At 54.5% G+C, this 24,263-nt stretch overlaps 1 protein-coding gene across 4 annotated transcripts; it reads right to left on the reverse strand.

Moving 5' to 3' along the window:
- Positions 1 to 1,072: 1,072 nt before the first annotated feature.
- On the reverse strand, positions 1,073 to 23,707 carry GATAD2A (GATA zinc finger domain containing 2A). Of its 4 annotated transcripts, none has more exons than XM_041471059.1 (12): positions 23,517 to 23,707; positions 18,669 to 18,719; positions 11,675 to 11,940; positions 10,382 to 10,517; positions 9,785 to 9,913; positions 8,844 to 8,936; positions 6,791 to 6,910; positions 5,795 to 5,962; positions 4,568 to 4,847; positions 3,482 to 3,771; positions 2,619 to 2,793; positions 1,073 to 1,348 (listed from the first exon to the last, which is right to left on the reverse strand). In XM_041471059.1, the coding sequence occupies exons 3-12, from the start codon at positions 11,929 to 11,931 to the stop codon at positions 1,218 to 1,220; spliced, it is 1,779 nt and encodes a 592-aa protein (XP_041326993.1). In that variant the 5' UTR covers positions 11,932 to 11,940; positions 18,669 to 18,719; positions 23,517 to 23,707; the 3' UTR covers positions 1,073 to 1,217. The 4 variants fall into 4 exon arrangements, with proteins under 4 accessions (XP_041326993.1, XP_041326994.1, XP_041326996.1 ...); XM_041471060.1 differs by lacking the exon at positions 23,517 to 23,707 and adding an exon at positions 19,244 to 19,876; XM_041471061.1 differs by lacking the exon at positions 1,073 to 1,348 and adding an exon at positions 1,549 to 1,663.
- Positions 23,708 to 24,263: the final 556 nt, after the last annotated feature.

Here is a 24,263-nt window from a genome sequence, read left to right on the forward strand (position 1 = left end):
CTGGAATTCTGCCCCTTGGATTCATCTGGAATTCGGGAAGAAGCCCAAGGAAAAAGAGGATGAGAAATCAAAAATGAAACCAAACTGGCCCCTGATGGATTTTGGGTTGAACCTCTGGAATTCCCAAAAAAATGATGGAAAACTCCATCCCAAATGGATACAGGAGCATGCTTGGGATGCCTGGAAGAACTCGAATCACAGAGGGAAGGATTGGGAACGGCCGGAATTCCCGGTGGGAATTGGGAACGGCTCCCAACCCTCCCTGCCTGCATCAGCTTCTGGAATTCCTATAAATTTTGGAATAATATCCCTCAAAACAACAACAGAAAAGGAAAGGAAAAAAAACAAAACAAAACAACCCAACCAACCCTCCCAAAGGAAAAAAAATTCCCAAAAAGTTTCGCTTTGGAGTCTCTGGGAACGTCGGGAAGGCCCAAAATTCGCGGGATGAGAAAGAACCAAGGTGGATTTTGTCTCTCAGTAACTGCAAGGTTTGGAAACTACCAACGGTTCCGAAGTCTATTCCAACCAGAATCCAAGGAAAAAAGTGGGAATTTCCCGCAGCAATTCCCACCTCCCAGCCAAGGTTTGGGCGGCAGCCGATCCCGAAGGGCAAAAATCCAAACCAAACTCAGCGGGAACCGAGGATTTGCACTTCTTCTTCTTCTCCTTCGTGGGATCGTTGGGATTTTGGGAATCTCGGGATGTGCCGCCTGCTTTCCCGGCTGGAAGAGGAGCAGGGAAAAGGAGCAGCCATGAACTCGGCTCACTAAACGCAGGACGGGGCTGGAATTCCTCTCTCCACGCCCCAAAATTCCGGAATTCCGGAGCGTTCCCGGCAAAAAAAAAGTTCGGCGTCGGCGAAGGCAGAGAGGAGTCGCTGAGTCCTTTTGGGTTTGTTGTTTTTTTTTTTTTTTTGTGCTGGTGCCAAAAAAATTCCAAAACTAAATACGGAAAAAGCCAACCAAAAAAAAAAAAAAAATTAAGGAATTCTTCCCCTTTTCCCTGCCAGCTTCCATGAAAAATCTGGGAGCCAACGGAGCCGGGCCTCGGCCACCCCGACGCGGTCACTTCTCCCGGCAGGGACGGATGAGGAGTGGTGGTGCTGCATCCTAGAAAGCCTCGGGGCGTTATCCAGCTGGGATTAAAGCAGATTCCACGGAATTGTGGTAGAAAAGAAAAGGATGGCAGAGCCTGGAAAAGTTCTCCCTCGGGAATTATTTCCACGTGGCCGACTGTGGGATGGAGCGGGGCGGGATCATGTCCAGGAGATACTCGCGCTGCCGCTCCACGGCCGAGGCCGACTTGTGCACGGCCAGCGCGGGGCTGACGAAGGGCAGGGCCCCACCTGTGGGAAAAAGGGAATTTTGGGTCATGGAATAGCTCGGGAATGAGGGGAGAATAATGAAAAATTGCACAGGAAAATAGGATTTAAACATGGATTATCCTAGTGCAATCTGGCGCCTTCAGGTTCCAAACTCATCCCAAGAAATGCAAAGATTTTGGATCAAAATTCAGGATTTGAGCCCTCTGGAATTATGGAATGGCTTGGGAATGAGGGGAAAATAATAAAAAAACCCATGGAAAAGCAGGATTTAAGCATGGATTATCAAGGCTGACTTGTGCACGGCCAGCGCGGGGCTGACGAAGGGCAGGGCCCCACCTGTGGGAAAAAGGGAATTTTGGGTCATGGAATAGCTCGGGAATGAGGGGAGAATAATGAAAAATTGCACAGGAAAATAGGATTTAAACATGGATTATCCTGGCAAGACCTGGTGCCTTCGTTACAAACTCATCCCAAGAAACGTGAAGATTTTGGATGAAAATTCAGGATTTGAGCCCCCTGGAATTATGAAATCACAGAATGCCACTGGAATGAGGGAAAATATTGAAAAAAACCCATGGAAAAGCAGGATTTAAGCATGGATTATCCTAGTGCAATCTGGCGCCTTCAGGTTCCAAACTCATCCCAAGAAATGCAAAGATTTTGGATCAAAATTCAGGATTTGAGCCCTCTGGAATTATGAAATCACGGAATGCCACTGGAATGAGGGAAAATAATGAAAAAACCCATGGAAAAGCAGGACTTAAGCATGGATTATTGAGGCCGACTTGTGCACGGCCAGCGTGGGGCTGACGAAGGGCAGGGCCCCACCTGTGGGAAAAAGGGAATTTTGGGTCATGGAATAGCTCGGGAATGAGGGGAGAATAATGAAAAATTGCACATGAAAATAGGATTTAAGCATGGATTATCCTGGCAAGACCCGGTTCCAAACTCATCCTGAGAAACGCGCCACCCCACGAAAATTCCCAGCCAAAATTGGGAATTTTGGGCAGTGATGACACCAACTTTCACTTCAAACCTTTGGCATCATTCCACACAAATTCCCACCCAAAATCTGGGAATTTTGGGCACTGATAACACCAACTTTCACTTCAAACCTTTGGCATCATTCCACACAAATTCCCAGCCAAAACTGGGAATTTTGGGCAGTGATGACACCAACTTTCACTTCAAACCTTTGGCATCATTCCACACAAATTCCCACCCAAAATCTGGGAATTCTGGGCTGTGATCCCAAGGAGATTTGGGATCCCCAGCTGCCCAGGAGCCGTACCTGTGCTGATGGGGTTTTTCTTCCAGGCGGCGCTGCCCTTGCTGCCGGATCTCTCGGCGTGCTTGCCGGGCCGGCTGCCCAGCGCGGCGCTGGCCGAGGAGCTCTGCAGCTTGGGCGAGGAGCTGAAGGAGTGCAGGACCCCTCGGGAAGCGCCCCGGGACATCTGGCCGGAGCTCTGCGAGGAGCGAAAAGGAAATCTGGGATCTTGCTGAACTGGATGATCTCTGGGATTGGATGATCTTTGGGACTGGATGATTGTTGGGCCTGGATGCTCTCTGGGACTGGATGATCTTTGGGACTGGATGATCTCTGGGATTGGATGATCTTTGGAATTGGATGATTGTTGGGATTGGATGGTCTTTGGGACTGGATGATTGCTGGGACGGGATAATCTCTAGGCCTGGATGCTCTCTGGGATTGGATGATTGTTGGGACTGGATGATCGTTGGGATTGGATGATTGTTGGGATTGGATGATCTCTAGGCCTGGATGCTCTCTAGGATTGGATGATCTCTGGGACTGGATCATTTTTGGGATTAGATGTTTTTTAGGATTGGATGATTCTTGGGACTGGATGATTGCTGGGACTGGATGATCTGTGGGACTGGATGATCTTTGGGACTGGATGATCTCTGGGATTGGATGATCTCTGGGATTGGATGATTTTTAGGACTGGATGATCCTTGGGCCTGGATGCTCTCTGGGCCTGGCAGATCTCCAGGACTGGACGATCTTCAGATCCTGCTACACCACCCACAACCCACCCACCCTAAACCCAACCCGAGGGCCAAACCCCGCAGGCCACAACCCAACCCTGGGTCACTTTTCCCTCTGGAAAAGGCGGATTTGGGGCGGTCCCTCACCTGCTTGAGCGCGTGGTGCTGCCCCACGGGCTCGGCCTTGGGCTGCCCGGGCGGGGCCGTTTGCTGCAGGATCCTCTGCTCGATCTCCTGCTCCTGCTGCAGGGCCTTGACGAAGGCGGCCTTGAGCCGGTTCGTGTGCTCGGCCTTCAGGGCCTTCTTCTGGTTGGAGGCCATGCAGGTCTCGCACATGATGGTGCCGTTCTTCTCCTCCCGCCAGCGGCACGTGAAGTCCGTGTGGCACTGGGCACACAGGTAGGGCTCCCGGCAGGACACGGCCACCGCCACCTTCCCTGGGGGACAAACATGGCGGGTCAGCCCCAGGGTCACCTTCCCTGGGGGACAAACAGCTGGGATTGGCCACTGCCACCTTCCCTGGGGGACAAACACCTGGGACTGGCCTCCACCACCTTCCCTGGGGGACAAACATGGTGGGTCAGCCCCAGGGTCACCTTCCCTGGGGGACAAACAGCTGGGATTGGCCACTGCCACCTTCCCTGGGGGACAAACACCTGGGACTGGCCTCCACCACCTTCCCTGGGGGACAAACATGGTGGGTCAGCCCCAGGGTCACCTTCCCTGGGGGACAAACATGTCAGGTCAGCCCTGCTGACACCTTCCCTGGGGAAAAACATGGTGGGTCAGCCCCAGCAAGGCCCTCCATGAGGGACAAACATGGTGAGTTGGTCCCCCAAGGTCACCTTCCCTGAGGGACAAACATGGCAGGTCAGCCTTGCTGCCACCTTCCCTGAGGACAAACAGCTGGGATTGGCCTCCACCACCTTCCCTGAGGGACAAACATGGCGGGGCAGCCCCAGTGCGGTTTCAGTGAGGTTTAAATGATTTCTGGGGGGTTTAAATTATTCCTGTCACGTTTAAACCCTGCATTTCTGGAGGTTTAACTGATCCCAGCAAGGTTTAATCGATCCCTGTCGGGTTTAAGTGATCCCAGCCGGGTTTAACTGATCCCAGTCGGGTTTAACTGATCCCAGCCGGGTTTAACTGATCCCAGCCGGGTTTAACCGATCCCAGCCGGGTTTAACCGATCCCAGCCGGGTTTAAGCCGGGCTCTGCCCCTCCCGGGCTCACCTTGGCTCTCCAGCAGGTTCTGCACCACCTCCTCCAGCCCCACCAGGTAGATGAACTCGTTGTTGGCGGCGCTGGGCAGGAAGTTCATCTCGGGCGCGGGCGGTTTGGGCGGGGGGATCTCCAGCAGGGTCTTCTCCAGCTGCTTGCGCAGCGCCAGCTTGGCCGCGGCCTGCCGGCTGCCCGGGGCCTCGCCCGTGCCCCCCAGCGCCGTGCCACCCGCCGGGGCCGCGCCCGCCTGGCCCGCGGGCACCGCCGAGCCCTTCAGCGACGTGGGGGACGCCTGGGGACAGAGCAATGGGATCCATGAGATCATTGGATCATTCCCATTCACTGGGAATCAGGGAATGGGATCCATGGGATCATTGGGAACCAGGAAATGGGATCATTGGGAACCAGGGAGTCCCCGGTGCCCCCCAGCGCCATGCCGCCTGCCAGGGCAGTGCCAGTCTGGCCCGCGGGCACTGCTGAGCCCTTCAGGGACATGGGGGACGCCTGGGGAGAGAGCAATGGGGTCACTGGGAGCACTGGGAGCACTGGGATCACTGGGAATCAGGGGAGTCCCCACTGGGGCAGTGCCAGCCTGGGGAATGTTGACCAGCAGACTGGCATTGGCCATTCCCACCATTCCCAGCCCACTCCCAGTGGGAATTCCCAGGAATTCTGGGAATGCTCAATGCTCACCTGCAGGATGGGATATTGACCATTGGCCATTCCCACCATTCCCACCCCACTCCCACTGGGAATTCCCAGGAATTATGGGAACGCTCACCTGGAGGATGTTGACCATTGGCCATTCCCAGCCCACTCCCAGCGGGAATTCCCAGCGGGAACGCTCACCTGGGGGATGCTGACCAGCAGACTGGCATTGGCCATTCCCACCATTCCCAGCCCACTCCCAGTGGGAATTCCCAGGAATTCTGGGAATGCTCAATGCTCACCTGCAGGATGGGATGTTGACCATTGGCCATTCCCAGTGGGAATTCCCAGCGGGAACGCTCACCTGGGAGATGTTGATGTTGTTCATTCCCATCCTTCCCAGCCCATTCCCAGTAGGAATTCCCACAGGAACACTCACCTGGGGGATGCTATTGTTGCTCATTTTCACCATTCCCAACCCATTCCCAGCGGGAATTCCCAGCAGGAACGCTCAGCTGGGGGATGCTATTGTTGCTCATTCCCACCCTTCCCAGCCCATTCCCAGTGGGAATTCCCAGCGGGAATGCTCACCTGGGGGATGTTGACCAGCAGGCTGGCGTTGGGCACGTTGGCCACGCGGATCAGGCCCTGCTGGATGATGCGCTGGCCCTGGATCTGCACCGAGGGCACCGAGGCGCGCGGCGCCAGCAGCAGCGGGGGCGGGCCCGTGCTCGAGTGCTGCCGGATGGTGTGGATTTGCTGGGAAAACATGGAAAACGGGTTGGGAAAACGTGGAAAAGGGGGTGGGAAGAAGTGGAAAAAGGGGTGGGAAAACACGGAAAAGGGGTTGGGAAAACGTGGAAAAGGGAGTGGGAAAACGTGGAAAAGGGGTTGGGAAAACATCGAAAATGGGTTGGGAAAACGTGGAAAAGGGAGTGGGAAAACGTGGAAAAGGGGTTGGGAAGACGTGGAAAAGGGGGTGGGAAAACGTGGAAAAGGGGGTTGGGAATCCACGGAAAAGTGGGAATCAAAAGGCACAAAGGCAAGGAAAGCATGGAGTAACAACCAGGATGTTTTTCCCTTTTCCTCCAAACACGGGACAAGAGATCCTCTGAGCATTCCAACCCCAAATTCCCAAGTTTTTGAGTGGATTTCTTGGGAAAACGCAGAAAAGGGGGTTGGGAATCCAGGGAAAAGGCATTGGGAAAACACAGAAAAGTGGGAATCAAAAGGCACAAAGGCAAGGAAAGCATGGAATAACAACCAGGATGTTTTTCCCTTTCCTTCCAGCCCCAAATTCCCAAATTTCTGAGTGGGATAGAAAGGATAATTAGAGGGAAAACCATGGAAAAGCAGGAATTGCCTCCCACCACTTCTTCCAAAAAAAAAACCCAAAAATCAGGTTGGGAAAGCTGGGAATGGGATAAAAATGGGGGAAATGGTAAAAACGGGAGGGGAAAACCAAATTAACCCCAAAAATCCCGTTTTTATGGGAACACACACCACGGGATGCTCAAGCCAACCAGAGAAGAAAAATCCCAATTTTTTTTCCATGGAATGGGAAGGGGAAAAGCAGGAGAAGCTCACCTGGGCCCCTCGGACCAGGGGGGGCATCACGATCTGGGGGCTCTGCTTGGAGGCGGCCGCTTGGCCCCCCCGGAGCAGCGGGGGAGGGATCCCAGTGCCCGGAATGCGGCTGGAGGAGGGCTGGAAAAACGGGAAGAGAGTCAGAATGGCACCGGGAGGGGGGAAATGGGGGGAAATGGGATGGGAAAGGTGGGAATGGGGGAAAAATGAGGGGAAAATGGGATGGGAAAGCTGGGAATGGGGTAAAAATGGGGGGAAAAAGGGATGGGAAAGGTGGGAATGGGGGAAAAATGGGGGAAAATGGGGAAAAAAGGGATGGGAAAGGTGGGAATGGGGGAAAAATGGGGGGAAAATGGGGGGAAAAAGGGATGGGAAAGGTGGGAATGGTGGGATCCTGGTGCCTGGAATGCAGCTGGAGGAGGGCTGGAAAATGGGAAAAGAGTCAGAATGGCACGGGGAGGGGGGAAACGGGGGCAGAAATTGGGAAAATGGGGGGGAAATGGGGAAAAAAAGGGCTGGGAAAGATGGGAATGGGGAATGGAAGTGTTGGGATCTGTGGAGGAAAAGGAAAAACAGGGAAAAAGGGAGGAGAGAAGAAAAACATTGGGAAAAATCCTGGGAGAGAAATCAGGAGAAAGGAAAAGCTCCAAGAGAAATCATGGCAAAGGAAAAGGAAAAAGAAAGGAAAAGATCTGGGAAAAAATCCTGGAAAAGGGAAAAGAAAAGCAGGAAAAGAAAAGGGGAGAAAAAGTTCTGGAAAAATCATGAAGGAGGAAGAGGAATGAGGAGAGAGGAGTTTGGAAAAGCTGCTGCCCGAGGATTCCCGGGATTCCTATCCTCAAATTCCCTCCTGGTGCTGGGCTGGGATATTCCCAAAATTCCAAATTTTCCTCTGCATCCCAATCCTGGCATTTCCCCCTTCCCAGCCCCTGGAATCAGGGATCTCCCCCTTCCCCAGGATTTGGGATGTTGGGAATTCCATCCCATTCCCAGGGAATCCCTCAGCTCCTCCCTCTGGAATTCCTGGACATTGCAGCAAAACCCAATCCAGGTTAATTCACCCAAAATTCCAGAGGAATTCTTGGGACAAACAGGATTTTTGGGATTAAGTCCAAAATTCCCTGAAGGTTTTCCAGTTCCTCTGGAAGTGATTCCAAAAGTAAAGATTCCCACACATCTGGATTTGGGAATGGCACCTAAAGGAGAGCAAATCCCTCCCTTTCCTGGAATTCTGGGGGTTTTCCAAACCCTTTTCCAAGGAAAATCCCTTATGCTGGAGCAGTTTGGGAATTTATCCCAGGAAAAAAAAAAAAAAAAAATGCAGGAATGTTCTAATCCCAAAGGATTCCAGGGATGAGTGACAGCTGTCCATGGATTCTGGGAATTTCCTTCCCTGAGGATTTCCAGATTTATTTCAGCCTGGAATGGGATCATTCCAAGCCTGAATCCTGGGATTCCCTCACAGAGAATCCTGGAATTCCCTCACACAAAAACTCCTGAGATTCCCTGAGCTCTTCCAAAGAAAATCCAGCAATTCCCTCCCAGAAAATCCCGGGACTCCCTCACAGAAAATCCTGGAATTCCCTCAGCAATTCCAGAGAAAATCCTGGAATTCCTCCTAAGAAAATCTTGGGATTCCCTCACAGAAAATCCTGGAATTCCCTCAGCAATTCCAGAGGGAATACTGGGATTCCCTCACAGAAAATCCTGGATTTCCCTTAGCAATTCCAGAGGGAATCCCAGGATTCCCTCACAGAAAATCCCAGGATCTCCTCAGCAATTCCAGAGAAAATCCTGGAATTCCCTCAGCAATTCCAGAGAGAATCTGGGGATTCCCTCCCAGAAAATCCCAGGATTCCTGAGCAATCCCAGAGCGAATTCCCTGTTTTCCACAGGAATTCCTGGCTCAGCACTCCCAGCTGCAAACCCCAGCCCACCTTTCCCCATCCCGTTATCCCTACACCCGTGGGAGCAGGGCAATGCTGGCAGCTTTTCCCGGGATTTCCCGGCTTTTCCCGGGCTTTTTTCCCGGTTTTTCCCGGCTCCCACTGACCTGGAGGGAAGTTTTCCCAGCGGGAACAGCCTGAGGGCCCCGCACCAAGGGCGGGGGTGTGGCCGCAGCGCTTCCAGAGGGGCCCGAGGAAAGCTGGAAAAGGAAAAAGCGGAAAGAGAGCAGCGGGAAAAGTGGGAAAGCGGGAATGGAGAGAGCAGGGAGCGCACGCCGAGAGTCCGGGGTCAGCCGGCAGGAATTGCAGAGGGAAAATCCTTGGGATTGGTGGGGAAATCCTTGGGAATTCACGGGAGAATCCTTGGGAATTCACGGGAGAATCCTTGGGAATTCACGGAAAATCCTTGGGAATTGGAGGGAAAATCCTTGGGAATTCACAGGAGGATCCTTGGGATTGGGGGGAAAATCCATGGGAATTGGAGGGAAAATCCTTGGGAATTCACAGGAAAATCCTTGGGAATTCACAGGAGGATCCTTGGGATTGGCAGGAAAATCCTCAAGGATTTAGGGGAAAATCCTTGGGAATTGGAGGGAAAAATCCTTGGAAATTGGAGGGAAAAATCCTCAGGAATTGGTGAGAAAATCAGTGGGAATTTGCAGAGAAATCTTTGGGATTGGCGGGAAAATCCTTGGGAATTAGTGGCATAATCAGTGGGAATTAGCAGGAAAATCCTTGTGAATTCCTGCAAAATCTCTGGGAATTCCCAGGAAAATCCTTGGGAATTGGTGGGAAAATCCTTGAGAACTGGCAGGGAAATTCCTTGGGAATTCACAGGATAAGCCTTGGGAATTGGTGGGAAAAATGTTGGGAAATGGCAGAAAAATCCTTGGGAATTCCTGGAAAATCAGGATTTTCCCTGGAAAAAGGGCTGGGAATTCCTGTAAAATCAGGATTTTCCCCAGAAAAGGGCTGGGAATTCCTGGAAAATTGTGGGGTTTTCCCTGGCAAAGGGCTGGGAATTCCTGGCAAATGGGGATTTTCCTACCTTGGGCGCCGGCGTCTCCTTCTGGCTCTGGCTCTGCCGGAGCTTCTTGAGCAGCACCAGCTTGGCCTCCTCCAGCCTCAGCTCCTCCTGCAGCTGCTTGATCAGGCGCTCCCGCTGCTCCGGGCTCCGCTGCAACGCCAGGAAGTGCCGGGAGATCCCAGGGAAACCCCAGGGAAAGCCCAGGGAAACCCCAGGAGATCCCAGGGAAAGCCCAGGGAAAGCCCAGGAAAAGCCCGGGAAAATCCCAGGGAAACTCCAGGAAAAGCCCAGGAAAATCCCAGGGGAAACCCCAGGAAAAGCCCAGGAAAATCCCAGGTAAATCCCAGAAAAAACCCAAGAAAATCCCAGGAAAATCCCAGGTTATTCCAACCCAATCCCAGTTAACCCTGACCCAATCCCAGTCCATCCCAGTTAACCCTGACCCTATCCTGGTTCATCCTGACTCAATCCCAGCTAACCCTGACCAGTCCCAGTCCATCCTGACTCAATCCCAGTTAACCCTGATCCAATCCCAGTCCATCCCAGTTAACCCTGACCCAATCCCAGTTAACCCTGACCCAATCCCAGTTTATCCCAGTCCATCCCAGCAGGACTCACCAGCAGCCCCTCGGCGCCGGGCTCGGGCAGGGCGAGCCGGGCCAGCCCCAGCCCGTTGACGCGGGGGCTCGAGGGCTCGTTGTCCGACAGCACGATCACGTCCGGGGAGGGAACGCGCCGCTCCCGCCGGCACTCCCTGGGGAACGGACGGGACAAGGCCGGGAATGGGGCAGGGCACGGCGAGGAAACACGGGAAAACGGGGAGAAAAGCCGGGAGAACAGGGAGAAAATCCCGGGAAAACGGGGTCAGGGCAGGGGAAGGAAACCTGGGAAAATGGGGAGAAAATCCCAGGAAACGGGGTCAGGGCAGGGGGAGGAAACCGGAATAACGGGGAGCAAATCCTGGGAAAACAGGGAGAAAATCCCAGGAAAACAGGAAGAAAATCCTGGGAAAATGGGGAGAAAATCCTGGGAAAATGGGGTCAGGGCAAGGGGAGGTAACCCGGGAAAACGGGGAGAAAATCCCGGGAAACGGGGTCAGGGCACGGGGAGGAAACTGGAATAATGGGGAGCAAATCCTGGGAAAATGGGGAGCAAATCCTGGGAAATGGTCACTCCAGGAGCAGCCTTTCCAACAGTTTTCCCAACCCTTTTCCTGCCCTTTTTCCATCCACTTTTCCAGCCCTTTCCCAGTCCCTTTCCAGCCTTTTTCCAGACCCTTTTCCAGTTTGTTTTCCAAGGCTTTTCCAGCCCCCCAGGGAATTCCACGACTGGGAAAAGGGCCCAGGGTGGGAATTTCAGGAATGGGAAAATTCCAAAGGGTTGGGAATGCCCTCTAGAGGGCACAGCGAGCCTGGGAATCCCCAAATCCAGGGAAACCCAAATCCAATCCAGAGAAACCCCAAATCCAGGGAATCCCCAAATCCAAGGAAACCCCAAATCCAGGGAATCCCCAAATCCAGGCATTTCCCTCTGGAAGTGGCACAGGTGGAGAACTCCCAAATTTTCCCTGGAGCTGGAAAACTGGGATTGACTGGCTTGGGAATGAGAACTTCCCAACTCCCAAACTCCTTTTCCTGCTGTAATTCCAGGGATTCCATTGGCAGCTCCAAGGAAATGGGGCTGGGATGGGGTTTGGATCAGAACTGCCCCTGGAATGGGATGAGCTTCCACAGCATTCCCGGGATTCTCTACCCAACTTTTCCACCATCCCAAAGGAAAAACCGGGAATGCGGCACCAAAAAACTCAACTCCAACTCCACCCCGAGCCTCGTCCCAATAAAAACCGGGATGAGAAGGGATCCAAACCCTTCGCCAAGGCCAAGAATTCCCGGAATTCCAAGGAATCCTCACCCTTTGGATGTGCTCATGTCCACGGGCTCGTCCCCTGCTGCCGGCAGCTCCACTTTGATGGTGGCTTTGACTTCCCCACTTTTCAGCATTCCCGGCATTTTCCCGGCTCCGGGATCCGCTTTGATCTTCATGTCCCCCTCGGAGCTGAGCTCGGATCCCAGAATTCCTTTGTCCATCCTGAGTTTTTTACTGTCGGGCTCCGAGTCCCGCTCCAGGGCGCGCTTCTGGCTGCGGGTGCGGCATGAGTCCTCACTCATGGTGAGGGGCTGCGGGAGGCCACGAAAGGGTTAAAAACAGCGGGGAAATGGACCGGGAAAGGGTTAAAAACAGCGGGAATGGAGGGGGAAAAACACCCTGGGAAAGGGTTAAAAACAGCGAATGGCGGGGGGGAAAACACCCTGGGAAAGGGTTAAAAACAGCGGGATTGGAGGGAAAAATCGCGGGGAAAATATCCCGGGAAAGGGTTAAAAACAGCTGGAAAACAGAACTGGGGAAGGGTAAAAAACACCAGGAATGGAGAGGGGGAAATATCCTGGGAAAGGGTTAAAAAGACCGGGAATGGAGGGGAAAAATCATGGGGAAAATATCCTGGGAAAGGGTTAAAAACATTGGGAATGGCAGGAAAAATCATGGAGAAAGGGGGGGAAATATCCTGGGAAAGGGAGACATCAAAGGGTTAAAAAATCCTGGGAAAGGAGTGGGGGAAATCCCGGGAAAAGGGGGGGAAAAAAATCCCGGGAAAAGTAAAAATTCCCGGGAAAAGATCCCGGGAATGGGGAGAGAACAGGAAGGGAAAAATCCTGGGAAAGGGGCTGGAAAATCCCGGGAAAAAATGTCCCGGCAAAGGGTTAAAAACACCACGGGGGAAATACCTCGGGAAAGGGTTAAAAACAGTGGGAACAGCAGGGGAAAAAAACACCGGGAAAGGGTTAAAAACACTGGGAACGGCCGGGAAAGGGTTAAAAACACCGGGGGGGAAAATCCCAAGAAAGGGTTAAAAATAGCGGGAATGGAGGAAAAAGTCATGGGGGAAAATAAACCGGGAACGGTGGTGGGGGGGGGGGGAATATCCCGGGAAAATATCCTGGGAAAGGGTTAAAAACAGCGGGAATGGTGGGGGGTAAAATATCCTGGGAAAGGGTTAAAAACAGCGGGAATGGTGGGGGGTAAAATATCCTGGGAAAGGGTTAAAAACACCAGGAATGGAAGGGAAAAATCATGGGGAAAATATCCTGGGAAAGGGTTAAAAACACCGGGAATGGTGGGGGGTAAAATATCCTGGGAAAGGGTTAAAAACAGCGGGAAAATGTCCCGGCGAAGGGTTAAAAACACCACGGGGGAAATACCTCGGGAAAGGGTTTAAAACAGTGGGAACAGCAGGGGAAAAAAACACCGGGAAAGGGTTAAAAACACTGGGAACGGCCGGGAAAGGGTTAAAAACACCGGGGGGGAAAATCCCAAGAAAGGGTTAAAAATAGCGGGAATGGAGGAAAAAGTCATGGGGGAAAATAAACCGGGAACGGTGGTGGGGGGGGGGGGAATATCCCGGGAAAAAATCCTGGGAAAGGGTTAAAAACATTGGGAATGGCAGGAAAAATCATGGAGAAAGGGGGGGAAATATCCTGGGAAAGGGAGACATCAAAGGGTTAAAAAATCCTGGGAAAGGAGTGGGGGAAATCCCGGGAAAAGGGGGGGAAAAAAATCCCGGGAAAAGTAAAAATTCCCGGGAAAAGATCCCGGGAATGGGGAGAGAACAGGAAGGGAAAAATCCTGGGAAAGGGGCTGGAAAATCCCGGGAAAAGGGAGACACCAAGGGGTTAAAAATCCCGGGATTTGGGGATGGAATTCCTGCATTTCCAAGGAGGAAAAAGTCTGGGAAGAGCGACTCAGGAAGGGCTGGGAAAGGGAGGGAAAATCCCTGGAAAAGGGAGGGAAAAAAACCCTGGAAAAGGGGCTGGAAAAACCCTGGAAAAACCTTGGAAAAGGGAGGGAAAAGGGAGGGGGAAAAACCCTGGAAAAGGGGCTGGAAAAACCTTGGAAAAACCTTGGAAAAGGGAGGGAAAAAATCCTGGAAAAGGGAGGGAAAAACCTTGGAAAAGGGAGGGGAAAAAACCCTGGAAAAGGGGCTGAAAAAAAGATGGAAAAGGTTTGGGAAAGGGGCTGGAAAATCCCTGGAAAAGGGAGGGAAAAACCTTGGAAAAACCTTGGAAAAGGGAGGGGAAAAAAACCTGGAAAATGGGTTGGAAAAACCCTGGAAAAGGGGCTGGAAAAACCTTGGAAAAACCTTGGAAAAGGGAGGGGAAAAAACCCTGGAAAAGGGGCTGGAAAAACCCTGGAAAAACCTTGGAAAAGGGAGGGAAAAGGGAGGGGGAAAAACCCTGGAAAAGGGGCTGAAAAAAAGATGGAAAAGGTTTGGGAAAGGGGCTGGAAAATCCCTGGAAAAGGGAGGGAAAATCCCTGGGAAAGGGAATTCCCGGAGTTTTTCCTCTCCCAGGAGAATTCCAGCCCATCCCAGTGCCCAGGGCAGGAAAAGGGAGAAAAGAAGGGAAAAAATTCCTCCAAAATCCCAGGAAAAGCTCTGGAAAAAAGAGGATTTGAAGGATTTTCCAGGAATGGGAATGGGGTTGGGTTTGGAGGGAAATTCCCAAATAAAAAAATCCTGATGAAAATTCCAATAAAATTCCAAAGGAAAAGGAGAAACTTGGGCTGAAAAATTCCATCTTTTCCCACATCCTGGAATTCTTCCCTGAGTTTTTCCCGCCCAGTTCCAGGAATTTTGGGAGCCAAAAATTCCAACAACCAAAATTTCAGGAAGAGAAAATTCCCAGAGATGGAAAAGTGGGATTCCAACATTTCCAAATGTTTTTCCATGCATTTGCTGCTCCTGAGGATTCCCAGGAAGAATTCCTGGATACCCCATCCCAAAATTCCTGGGAAATTCCTTTTTCTGGGAATATTTTTTCTGAGATTTCCCAGAAAAATCCATGGGAATTCCGGGCTGAACGACTCCAATCCTTGGATGTGGAAATTCCCAAACTTTCCTTTGGGAATTCAGCTCCAATCCCAAATTTTCCACCTCAAAAAATTCGGGATCCCAACAGGTGGAAAAGCCCCGCTCCCGCTTTTCCCGGGATTTTGGGATTGGGAATTCCCGGGAAAAGAGAGGGGGGAGGGGAATCCCCGGCTCCCGCTGGAATTCCCGAGCCGGCATTCCAAGGGTTAAGCGCTGCCATTTCCGCGCCATTCCCGAGAAATCTCCGGGAACAAAATGGCAGCGCTTAACCCTTGGAATGCCGGTTGGGGATCGGGAATTCCCGCCGGGAATCCCGGCTGGCTCCGCTCCCCGCGGGACCTCCCCGCCCCCGCCCCCGCCCGGATTTATCCCGGCATTCCCGAATTTCCCGGGAGTCATTCCCGGGCTGGGAATTCCCTGAAATTCCCGGGATTCCCTGCCCTGGGATCCCCCTTTGATTCCCGGGATTCCCACCGGGATTTATCCCGGTTTTCCCAAATTTCCCGGGAGTCATTCCCGGGCTGGGAATTCCATGAAATTCCCGGGATTCCCACTGGGATTTATCCCGATTTCCCCAAATTTCCTGGGAGTCATTTCCAGACTGGGAATTCCCTGAAACTCCTGGGATTCCCAGCAGGATTTATCCCGATTTCCCCAAATTTCCTGGGAGTCATTCCCGGGCTGGGAATTCCATGAAATTCCTGGGATTCCCAGTAGGATTTATCCTGCCTTTCCCAAACTTTGATTCCCGGGATTCCCAGCAGGATTTATCCCGGTTTTCCCAAATTTCCTGGGAGTCATTTCCAGGCTGGGAATTCCCTTAAATTCCCGGGATTCCTGAATTTCCCGGGAGTTATTCCTGAGCTGGGAATTCCCTGAAATTCCCGGGATTCCCTGCCCTGGGATCCCCCTTTGATTCCCGGGATTCCCACCACAACTTATCCCGATTTTCCCAAACTTCCCAGCAGTCATTGCCAGGCTGGGAATTCCCTGAAAATCCTGGGATTCCCAGCAGGATTTCTCCTGACTTTCCCAAACTTTGATTCCCAGGATTCCCAGCAAATTTATCCGCGCCATTCCCGAGAAATCTCCGGGAACAAAATGGCAGCGCTTAACCCTTGGAATGCCGGTTGGGGATCGGGAATTCCCGCCGGGAATCCCGGCTGGCTCCGCTCCCCGCGGGACCTCCCCGCCCCCGCCCCCGCCCGGATTTATCCCGGCATTCCCGAATTTCCCGGGAGTCATTCCCGGGCTGGGAATTCCCTTAAATTCCCGGGATTCCTGAATTTCCCGGGAGTTATTCCTGAGCTGGGAATTCCCTGAAATTCCCGGGATTCCCTGCCCTGGGATCCCCCTTTGATTCCCGGGATTCCCACCACAACTTATCCCGATTTTCCCAAACTTCCCAGCAGTCATTGCCAGGCTGGGAATTCCCTGAAAATCCTGGGATTCCCAGCAGGATTTCTCCTGACTTTCCCAAACTTTGATTCCCAGGATTCCCAGCAAATTTATCCTGCTTTTCCCAAATTTCCTGGGAATCATTCCCGAGCTGGGAATTCCCTGAAATGCCTGAGATTCCCAGCAGGATTTATCTCAATTTTCCCAAACTTCCCGGGAGTCATTCCCAGGATGGGAATTCCCTGAAATTCCCGGGATTCCCACCAGGATTTATCCCAATTTTCCCACCCCGGGTCATTCCCAGATTATCTAGGACTGAGAATTCCCAGAATCAAAGCCAGGAAAATTCCTGAAAAATTCCACTTTTCCCACGGGAATAATTCCCAAATTGTTCCCAGCTGGAATATTCAGGATACAAAGACTGAGATTTCTGGGCTGGGATTTTTTTGGGAATGCACAGAGGAAATCCAGGAACAGAATTCCCAACTTTTCCTGGGATTTTCCAAGCGAATCCTCCCGTTATTAATTAATCATTAATTAATCATTAATTAATTCTTTCGCCATTGTTGATTTTCCATTCCAAATTTCTCCTTTAAGGGGAAAAATTCCAAGATTTATTTGTTGGGAAGAACTGGAAACATTCCCTGGTTAATTTAAATATTCATATGATTATTCACATATTCATGAGTTAATTTAAATATTCCTGAATATATTTAAATATTAATGAGGAAATGCAATCGGATCTTTCCCAATTAATTCCTCATTAAGGAGGGAATTTCCATCCTTAAATATTCCCATTTTCCAGCTGGGAATGGGGAAATTCCAGGCTGGGAATTCCTTGGAATTGGGATTCCAGAGATTCCAGCTGGGAATTCCGTCCCCAGCAGGACCACCCAGGAGAAAAGCGGGAAAAGCAGCAGGAACATCGGAATTCCCAAGGAATTTTCTTATTCATCCACCCAAATTCCTGAATTGTTCAAAAAAGAATTTCCCAGGAATGCTGGAGCCAGAGGATCCCGGGACAATCCCGGCCCTTTCCTTGTCCTGGGAATTCCAGAGCCAGAGGATCCCGGGACAATCCCACTCTTATCCCAGGACAATCCCGTTCCTGTCCTGGGACAATCCCGGCCTTCTCCCAGGACAATCCTTTCCCTTTTCCTGGGAATTCCAGAGCCAAAGGATCTGGGACAATCCCATTCCTATCCCGGCCCTTTCCCTTTCCCAGGAATTCCAGAGCCAGAGGATCCCAGGACAATCCCATTCCTATCCTGGGACAATCCCGGCCTTTTCCCAGGACAATCCTTTCTATTTTCCCAGGAATTCCGGAGCCAAAGGATCCCAGGACAATTCCGAGCTTTTCCCAGGACAATCCGTTCCCTATCCCGGGAATTCCAGAGCCAGAGGATCCTGGGACAATCCCAGGGGACAGGGGAGGCCCTGCCCAGGTGAGCACCCACACACGGGAGCCCCACAGGTGAGACAGGGACAGGACAGGTGGGACTGGGACAGGGACAGGTGAGACCTGCACAGGTGGGACAGGGACAGGTGAGACCTGCACCAGTGGGACAGGGACAGGTGGGACACACAGGTGGGACAGGTGGGACACACAGGTGGGACACACAGGTGGGACAGGGACAGGTGGGACAGGGAGAGGTGGGACTGGGACAGGTGGGACACACAGGTGGGACAGGCGGGACACACAGGTGACATCTCCAGCGGGCAGGTGAGAACCCAACAGGTGAGAGCTGAGCAGGTGAGAACCTCCCCAGGTAAAAACTGTGGGGGTGAGGGGGGAGAACCAGGACAGGTGAGACCGGGAGAGGTGAGACTGGGACAGGTGAGACCAGGAGAGGCGAGACCAGACCGGGACAGGTGAGACCAGGACAGGTGGGACCAGGAGAGGTGAGACCAGACTGGGACAGGTGAGACCGGGACAGGTGAGACCAGACTGGGACAGTTGAGACCAGACCGGGACAGGTGGGACCGGGACAGGTGGGACCAGGAGAGGTGAGACCAGACCGGGACAGGTGAGAGCTGCACGGGACAGGGGAGCACTGACACAGGTGAGCACCTACAACGGAGAACACCTGCCCAGGTGAGCCCAGCCCAGGTGAGCTCAGCCCAGGTGAGCCCAGCCATGCCTCCTCCCTGAGCACTCCTGGCTCCAAATCCTTCCTAAATTCCCAATTCCCAAATCCCCAAAATCCCCCAAATCCCAAACCCCCAAAATCCCAAAAATCCCCAAATCCCCCAACCCCCCAAAAAACCCCAAAAACCCCCCAATCCCCACCCCCCAAATCCCCAAAAATCCCATCCCTGCTCCAGTCCCGCAGGACAACCCCAGCAGGAATTCCAGGAGCTCTGGATCCTCTGGAATTCCTAAATCCCTTGGAAAATCCAGGATATTTCCTCAGGAATTGGCTCAAATCCCTCGGGAATTTGGGAATTCACAGAGATTTTTGGGAAAGCTCCTCTTGGAGCTCCTCTCCAGCTGTTCCAGGAGAAGATTCCAGGCAGAGATTCCCCATCCCATCAAATTCCAATCAAATTCCCATCAAATTCCCAGGAATTGCAGGCTCCTACCTGTCAGGGAAGTTCATGGGGTCCTGTGGGGATGAGCCAGAGCTGAGGATCCTGCGGGAACAGAGAGAGAGGGGTGAGAATTCCAGGAATTCCGGGAATTCCCACGTTCCTGAGGGAAACAGCCAGGATGGGGAATGCTGGAACAGAGCTGGGGTTTGGGAATGCTGGGATTTGGGAATGCTGGGGTTTGGGAATGCTGGCACAGAGCTGGGATTTGGGAATCCCAGAGCAACAGCTCCACCATGAAAATCGGGAATATCAGTACGGCACAGCCCCGGGAATTGGGAATCCCAAAGTACAACACAATGCTGGGAGTTGGGATTTGGGAATTCTGATTCATCCCACGAATTTTCCAGGCACTGAAATCCATGGAATGCCCAGATTTCCCTCCATTCCCAGTTTCCATCCACGGAATTCCCAGATTTCCTGTCATTCCCAGTTTCCATCCACGGAATTCCCAGATTTCCCTCCATTCCCGGTTTTCCTGGGCCTGGATTCTTCAGCCATTCCCAGGTTTTCCCGGCTGCTCCGGCCCCATGATCCTGGGAATTCCAGGGGGAATTAGCGGAGCTCACCCGGAGCTGTTCGTGGTTAAGAGGATCTGGGAAAATCCCAGAAAATCCTTTGGAATTCGGAGCTGCCCCGGCTGCTTTCCGAGGATCCAGGAGAGCTGGAATTCCTCAGATTTCACTTGGAATTCCTGGAATTCTGGAATTCCAGCTGTGTTAGGGCTCGGGATTCTCGGGAAGAAGCCCCCGGATGGATCAGGAGGGGAAAATCCTGGAAAAGTTTGGGATCTGTGGGAAAAACTGGAGAGGGAGCAGCAGGGAATTCCCAGGGCAGCCTGGAAAAACCTGGGAATGTTCCTGCCTGATCCCTGAGCTGCTTCCCACCCCAAAGCATCCCAGAATTCCATGAATCCATGGGAAAAGAGGGATTTATTCCCTTTCACGGTTCACCTCTGGCTTTGGAATTCCATCAGCAACATCCCTGGTTTGGATCTGGAATTTTGGGATTTGAAACATTCCCAGAACGCCCCAACTTCCAGCATTCCCAACTTCCCAGCACTCTCAACTTTCCAGTATTCCCAACTTCCAGCCCCTTTCCTGCTGATCCAAGGCTGCTTCCAACCCCTCTCCCAAAATCCCAGGCAGATCCCAGCTCCTCTCCCAAAATCCATGGCTTTCCCACCGATCCCAGCCCCTTTCCCAAATTCCCAGGCACATTCCAGCCCCTTTCCTGCTGATCCCTAGCAGCTTTCAGCCCCTTGCCCAAAATCCAAGGGATTTTGCCACTTCCCTCTCTTTTCCCAAAACCCCCGGCAGATTCCAGCCCCTTTCCTGCTGATCCCAGCATGATCCCAGCCCTTTTCCCAAAATCCACAGCAGATCCTAGTCCTTTTCCCACTGATCCCAGCCCTTTCCCGCTGATCCCAGGCCGATCCCAGCCCTTTTCACAAAATCCCTGTCAGATTCCAGCCCCTTTCCCTAAATCCCCAGCATTCCTGCTGATCCCAGGCCGATCCCAGCCCTTTCCTGCTGCTCCCAGGCTGATCCCAGCCCTGTCCCGCTGATCCCAGGCCGGCTCCAAGCGCTGCCATCCCGGGAGCAACAGCTCCACCATGAAAATCGGGAATATCAGTACGGCACAGCCCCGGGAATTGGGAATCCCAAAGTACAACACAATGCTGGGAGTTGGGATTTGGGAATTCTGATTCATCCCACGAATTTTCCAGGCACTGAAATCCATGGAATGCCCAGATTTCCCTCCATTCCCAGTTTCCATCCACGGAATTCCCAGATTTCCTGTCATTCCCAGTTTCCATCCACGGAATTCCCAGATTTCCCTCCATTCCCGGTTTTCCTGGGCCTGGATTCTTCAGCCATTCCCAGGTTTTCCCGGCTGCTCCGGCCCCATGATCCTGGGAATTCCAGGGGGAATTAGCGGAGCTCACCCGGAGCTGTTCGTGGTTAAGAGGATCTGGGAAAATCCCAGAAAATCCTTTGGAATTCGGAGCTGCCCCGGCTGCTTTCCGAGGATCCAGGAGAGCTGGAATTCCTCAGATTTCACTTGGAATTCCTGGAATTCTGGAATTCCAGCTGTGTTAGGGCTCGGGATTCTCGGGAAGAAGCCCCCGGATGGATCAGGAGGGGAAAATCCTGGAAAAGTTTGGGATCTGTGGGAAAAACTGGAGAGGGAGCAGCAGGGAATTCCCAGGGCAGCCTGGAAAAACCTGGGAATGTTCCTGCCTGATCCCTGAGCTGCTTCCCACCCCAAAGCATCCCAGAATTCCATGAATCCATGGGAAAAGAGGGATTTATTCCCTTTCACGGTTCACCTCTGGCTTTGGAATTCCATCAGCAACATCCCTGGTTTGGATCTGGAATTTTGGGATTTGAAACATTCCCAGAACGCCCCAACTTCCAGCATTCCCAACTTCCCAGCACTCTCAACTTTCCAGTATTCCCAACTTCCAGCCCCTTTCCTGCTGATCCAAGGCTGCTTCCAACCCCTCTCCCAAAATCCCAGGCAGATCCCAGCTCCTCTCCCAAAATCCATGGCTTTCCCACCGATCCCAGCCCCTTTCCCAAATTCCCAGGCACATTCCAGCCCCTTTCCTGCTGATCCTTAGCAGCTTTCAGCCCCTTGCCCAAAATCCAAGGGATTTTGCCACTTCCCTCTCTTTTCCCAAAACCCCCGGCAGATTCCAGCCCCTTTCCTGCTGATCCCAGCATGATCCCAGCCCTTTTCCCAAAATCCACAGCAGATCCTAGTCCTTTTCCCACTGATCCCAGCCCTTTCCCGCTGATCCCAGGCCGATCCCAGCCCTTTTCACAAAATCCCTGTCAGATTCCAGCCCCTTTCCCTAAATCCCCAGCATTCCTGCTGATCCCAGGCCGATCCCAGCCCTTTCCCACTGATCCCAGACCAATCCCAGGCCAATCCCAGCCCCTTCCTGCTGATCCCAGGCCGATCCCAGCCCTCTCCTGCTGCTCCCAGGCTGATCCCAGCCCTGTCCCGCTGATCCCAGGCCGGCTCCAAGCGCTGCCATCCCGGATTCCCAAAGGCCTCTCGCTGTCACTTCCTGTGCCTCTCCCAGCTCCGGTTCCCGGCAGGACAGGACAGGACGGAGCAGCCCCGGAGCCCAGAGCTGGGATTGGAGCATTCCCAGGATTTGGGACAGCTCTGAATTCCAGCTGGGATTGGAGCATTCCCGGGATTTGGGATAGCTCTGAATTCCAGCCCGAGCAAGGCAGCAAAATCCCAGACAAGCCCAAGGAAAACCGAGCGGCGGGCTGGGAAAATCCTGGAAAAGCAGCCGGGAACCACTCGGGATGTGAACCCAGCTCCGATCCCGAGTGAGGCATTCCCGGCTGGAATTCTCTGCCCACTTCCCCGTGTGGGGCCACGATCCCAGGTGTCTCGATTCCCGGGTGTCCCCAGGAAAAGAGTGAGGAGATGCTGGGGAAAAGCCGGGATGTGAATCCCGACCCCGCATCCCGCAGGATCCCATCGGGAACGATCCCAGCGGGAAGGATTCATCAGGAAGGATCCCATCGGGAACGATCCCATCCTGGCAGGATCCCATCCCATCCCACCCCATCCCATCCCATCCCATCCCATCCCGGGAGCCGTTCCCGGCTGCAATTCCCGGCTGGAATTCCGCAATTCCCGCTTTCCCTGTGCCCACCGTGTGCTGTGTGGGGCCGGGATTATCCCGCATCCCCCCGGACCCCCGGGATCCCCCCGGGGCAGGGCATCCCGGTGCCAATCTCGGTTCTGATCCCGGTGCCAATCCCCATCCCTCTGCCAATCCCGGTCCCGGTGCTGATCCCGATCCCGGTGCGGATCCCGGTGCCAGTCCCAATCCCGGTGCCCATCCCGGTCCCGGTGCCCATCCCCATCCCGGTGCCCATCCCGGTGCCGGTGCTGATCCCGATCCCGGCGCGGATCCCGGTGCCAATCCCCAACCCGGTGCCAATCCCGGTGCCCATCCCGGTCCCGGTTCCAAACGCCATCCCGGTGCCCATCCCGGTGCCGGTGCTGATCCCCATCCCGGTGCGGATGCCAGCGCCGATCCCGATCCCGGGCAGCGCATCCCGGTGCCGGTGCCCGTGCCGGTGCCGGTGCCATTGCCGGTGCCCCGGGCGCAGGAAGGGCGGCCGGGGACTCTTATTGTGACACGGCCCGGCCCGGCCGCACGGCCCGGCCGCGGCCACCGCGGGCTCCGGCACCGGGGGCACCGGGGGGCACCGGCCACGGCGACAGCGGGGGGGATCGCGGCTTTGCACAGCGGGGATTGACCCCCGGGGACACCGGGGAGGGTCGCGGTGACCGGGGGGTGAGCGGGGGGTGAGCACGGAGTGACCGGGGGGGTTTCGGGGGGTCCCCGTGTCCCCCCGTGTCCCCCCGTGTCCCCGGTGCGGAGCGCGGGGGGGAGCGGGCACGGAGCGCTCGGGGCGGCGGCGGAGGAGGAAGAGAAGGAGGAGGAGGAGAAGGAGGAGGAAGAGGAGGAAGAGGAAGCAGCCCGGCGGAAAGCCCGCAGCAACTTTCCCAAACAAAAGCCGGCGGCGCCCCGGGGCGCTGGGCGGGCGGCGGAGTTGGGGCTCCCGGGGGGACGAGCCCCGGGATCCCGGAGCGGCCCCGGTGCCGCGGGCTCGGGGCTCAGGGGCGGCCGGGGCCGGAGCCGCGGCCAGCGGGACTTTGCACTTTCCGGGCTGCCCGCACGGCCAGGAAATGCCGGAACTTCCCCGGCAGCTCTCCCGCATCCCGGCCTCCGTTCTCCCAAAATCCCGGCGGTGCCGTCGCTCCGGTACCGGAGCCAATAAACGCCGGGAGAACTTTTACCGGGAGAACTCGCAGGGCGCTGCTCCGGTAGCTCCGCGCCGCATCCGCAGCGAGCCCGCCCCGCGCTCCCGGCTCCGCTCCGCTCTCCCCGCGCTGGCCCCGCCGCTCTCCCGCTTGTTGCGGGGCTTTCCCGGTGGCTCCCGTGGCCGCCGCGGCTCCCGGTGCCGATAATGCGCTCCTCACACATGGAGTCGCGGCGGCACCGGCAGAGCATGCGCGGGGCGGGGCGGCCGAGCGGCGGGGCCGGCGGAGGGGACAGCGTGGGGACAGCGGTGAGACAGCGTGGGGACAGCGGGGGATAGCGTGAGGACAGCGAGGGGACAGCGGGGGGACAGCGGGGGGACAGCACCGGGAGCGCTCCGGGTCGCTCCGGGCCGGGCCCCTCGCGGCGCTGCGGCCGCCGCCGCTTCCGGGCGCGGCGCGGGGGGAGCCGCGCTTGTGTCGCGGGCCCCCATTGGCCGCGGGGGTCGCGCGGATGATGAGAGGAGAGCCCTGATTGGCTGGAGCGGCGGGCGGGGGGCGCGCGGGCAGCGCCGCGCTGGGAGAGGCCACGTGGAGAGAGAGAGAGGGGACAGAGGGGACAGCGAGGGGACAGAGAGAGGGGACAGAGCGAGGGGACAGAAGGGACAGAGAGGAGAGAGAGAGGGGAGAGAGAGAGGGGACAGCGAGGGGACAGAGAGGGGACAGAGCGAGGGGACAGAGAGAGAGGACAGAAAGAGAGGGGACAGAGGGGACAGAGAGGGGAGA

Source organism: Pyrgilauda ruficollis, unplaced genomic scaffold (assembly GCF_017590135.1).
Source record: "Pyrgilauda ruficollis isolate IOZ18807 unplaced genomic scaffold, ASM1759013v1 scaffold255, whole genome shotgun sequence".
Classification (NCBI taxonomy): domain Eukaryota; kingdom Metazoa; phylum Chordata; class Aves; order Passeriformes; family Passeridae; genus Pyrgilauda; species Pyrgilauda ruficollis.

Excerpts from the sequence above, each read along its gene's own strand:
- GATAD2A (XM_041471059.1), bottom strand. The coding sequence starts at position 11,931 with ATGAGTGAGGACTCATGCCGCACCCGCAGCCAGAAGCGCGCCCTGGAG. Across the intron at positions 5,963-6,790 it reads CCCTGGTCCGAGGGGCCCAG|CAAATCCACACCATCCGGCA; the intron begins GTGAGCTTCTCC and ends ATGTTTTCCCAG. Across the intron at positions 1,349-2,618 it reads GAAAAACCCCATCAGCACAG|GTGGGGCCCTGCCCTTCGTC; the intron begins GTACGGCTCCTG and ends TTTTTCCCACAG.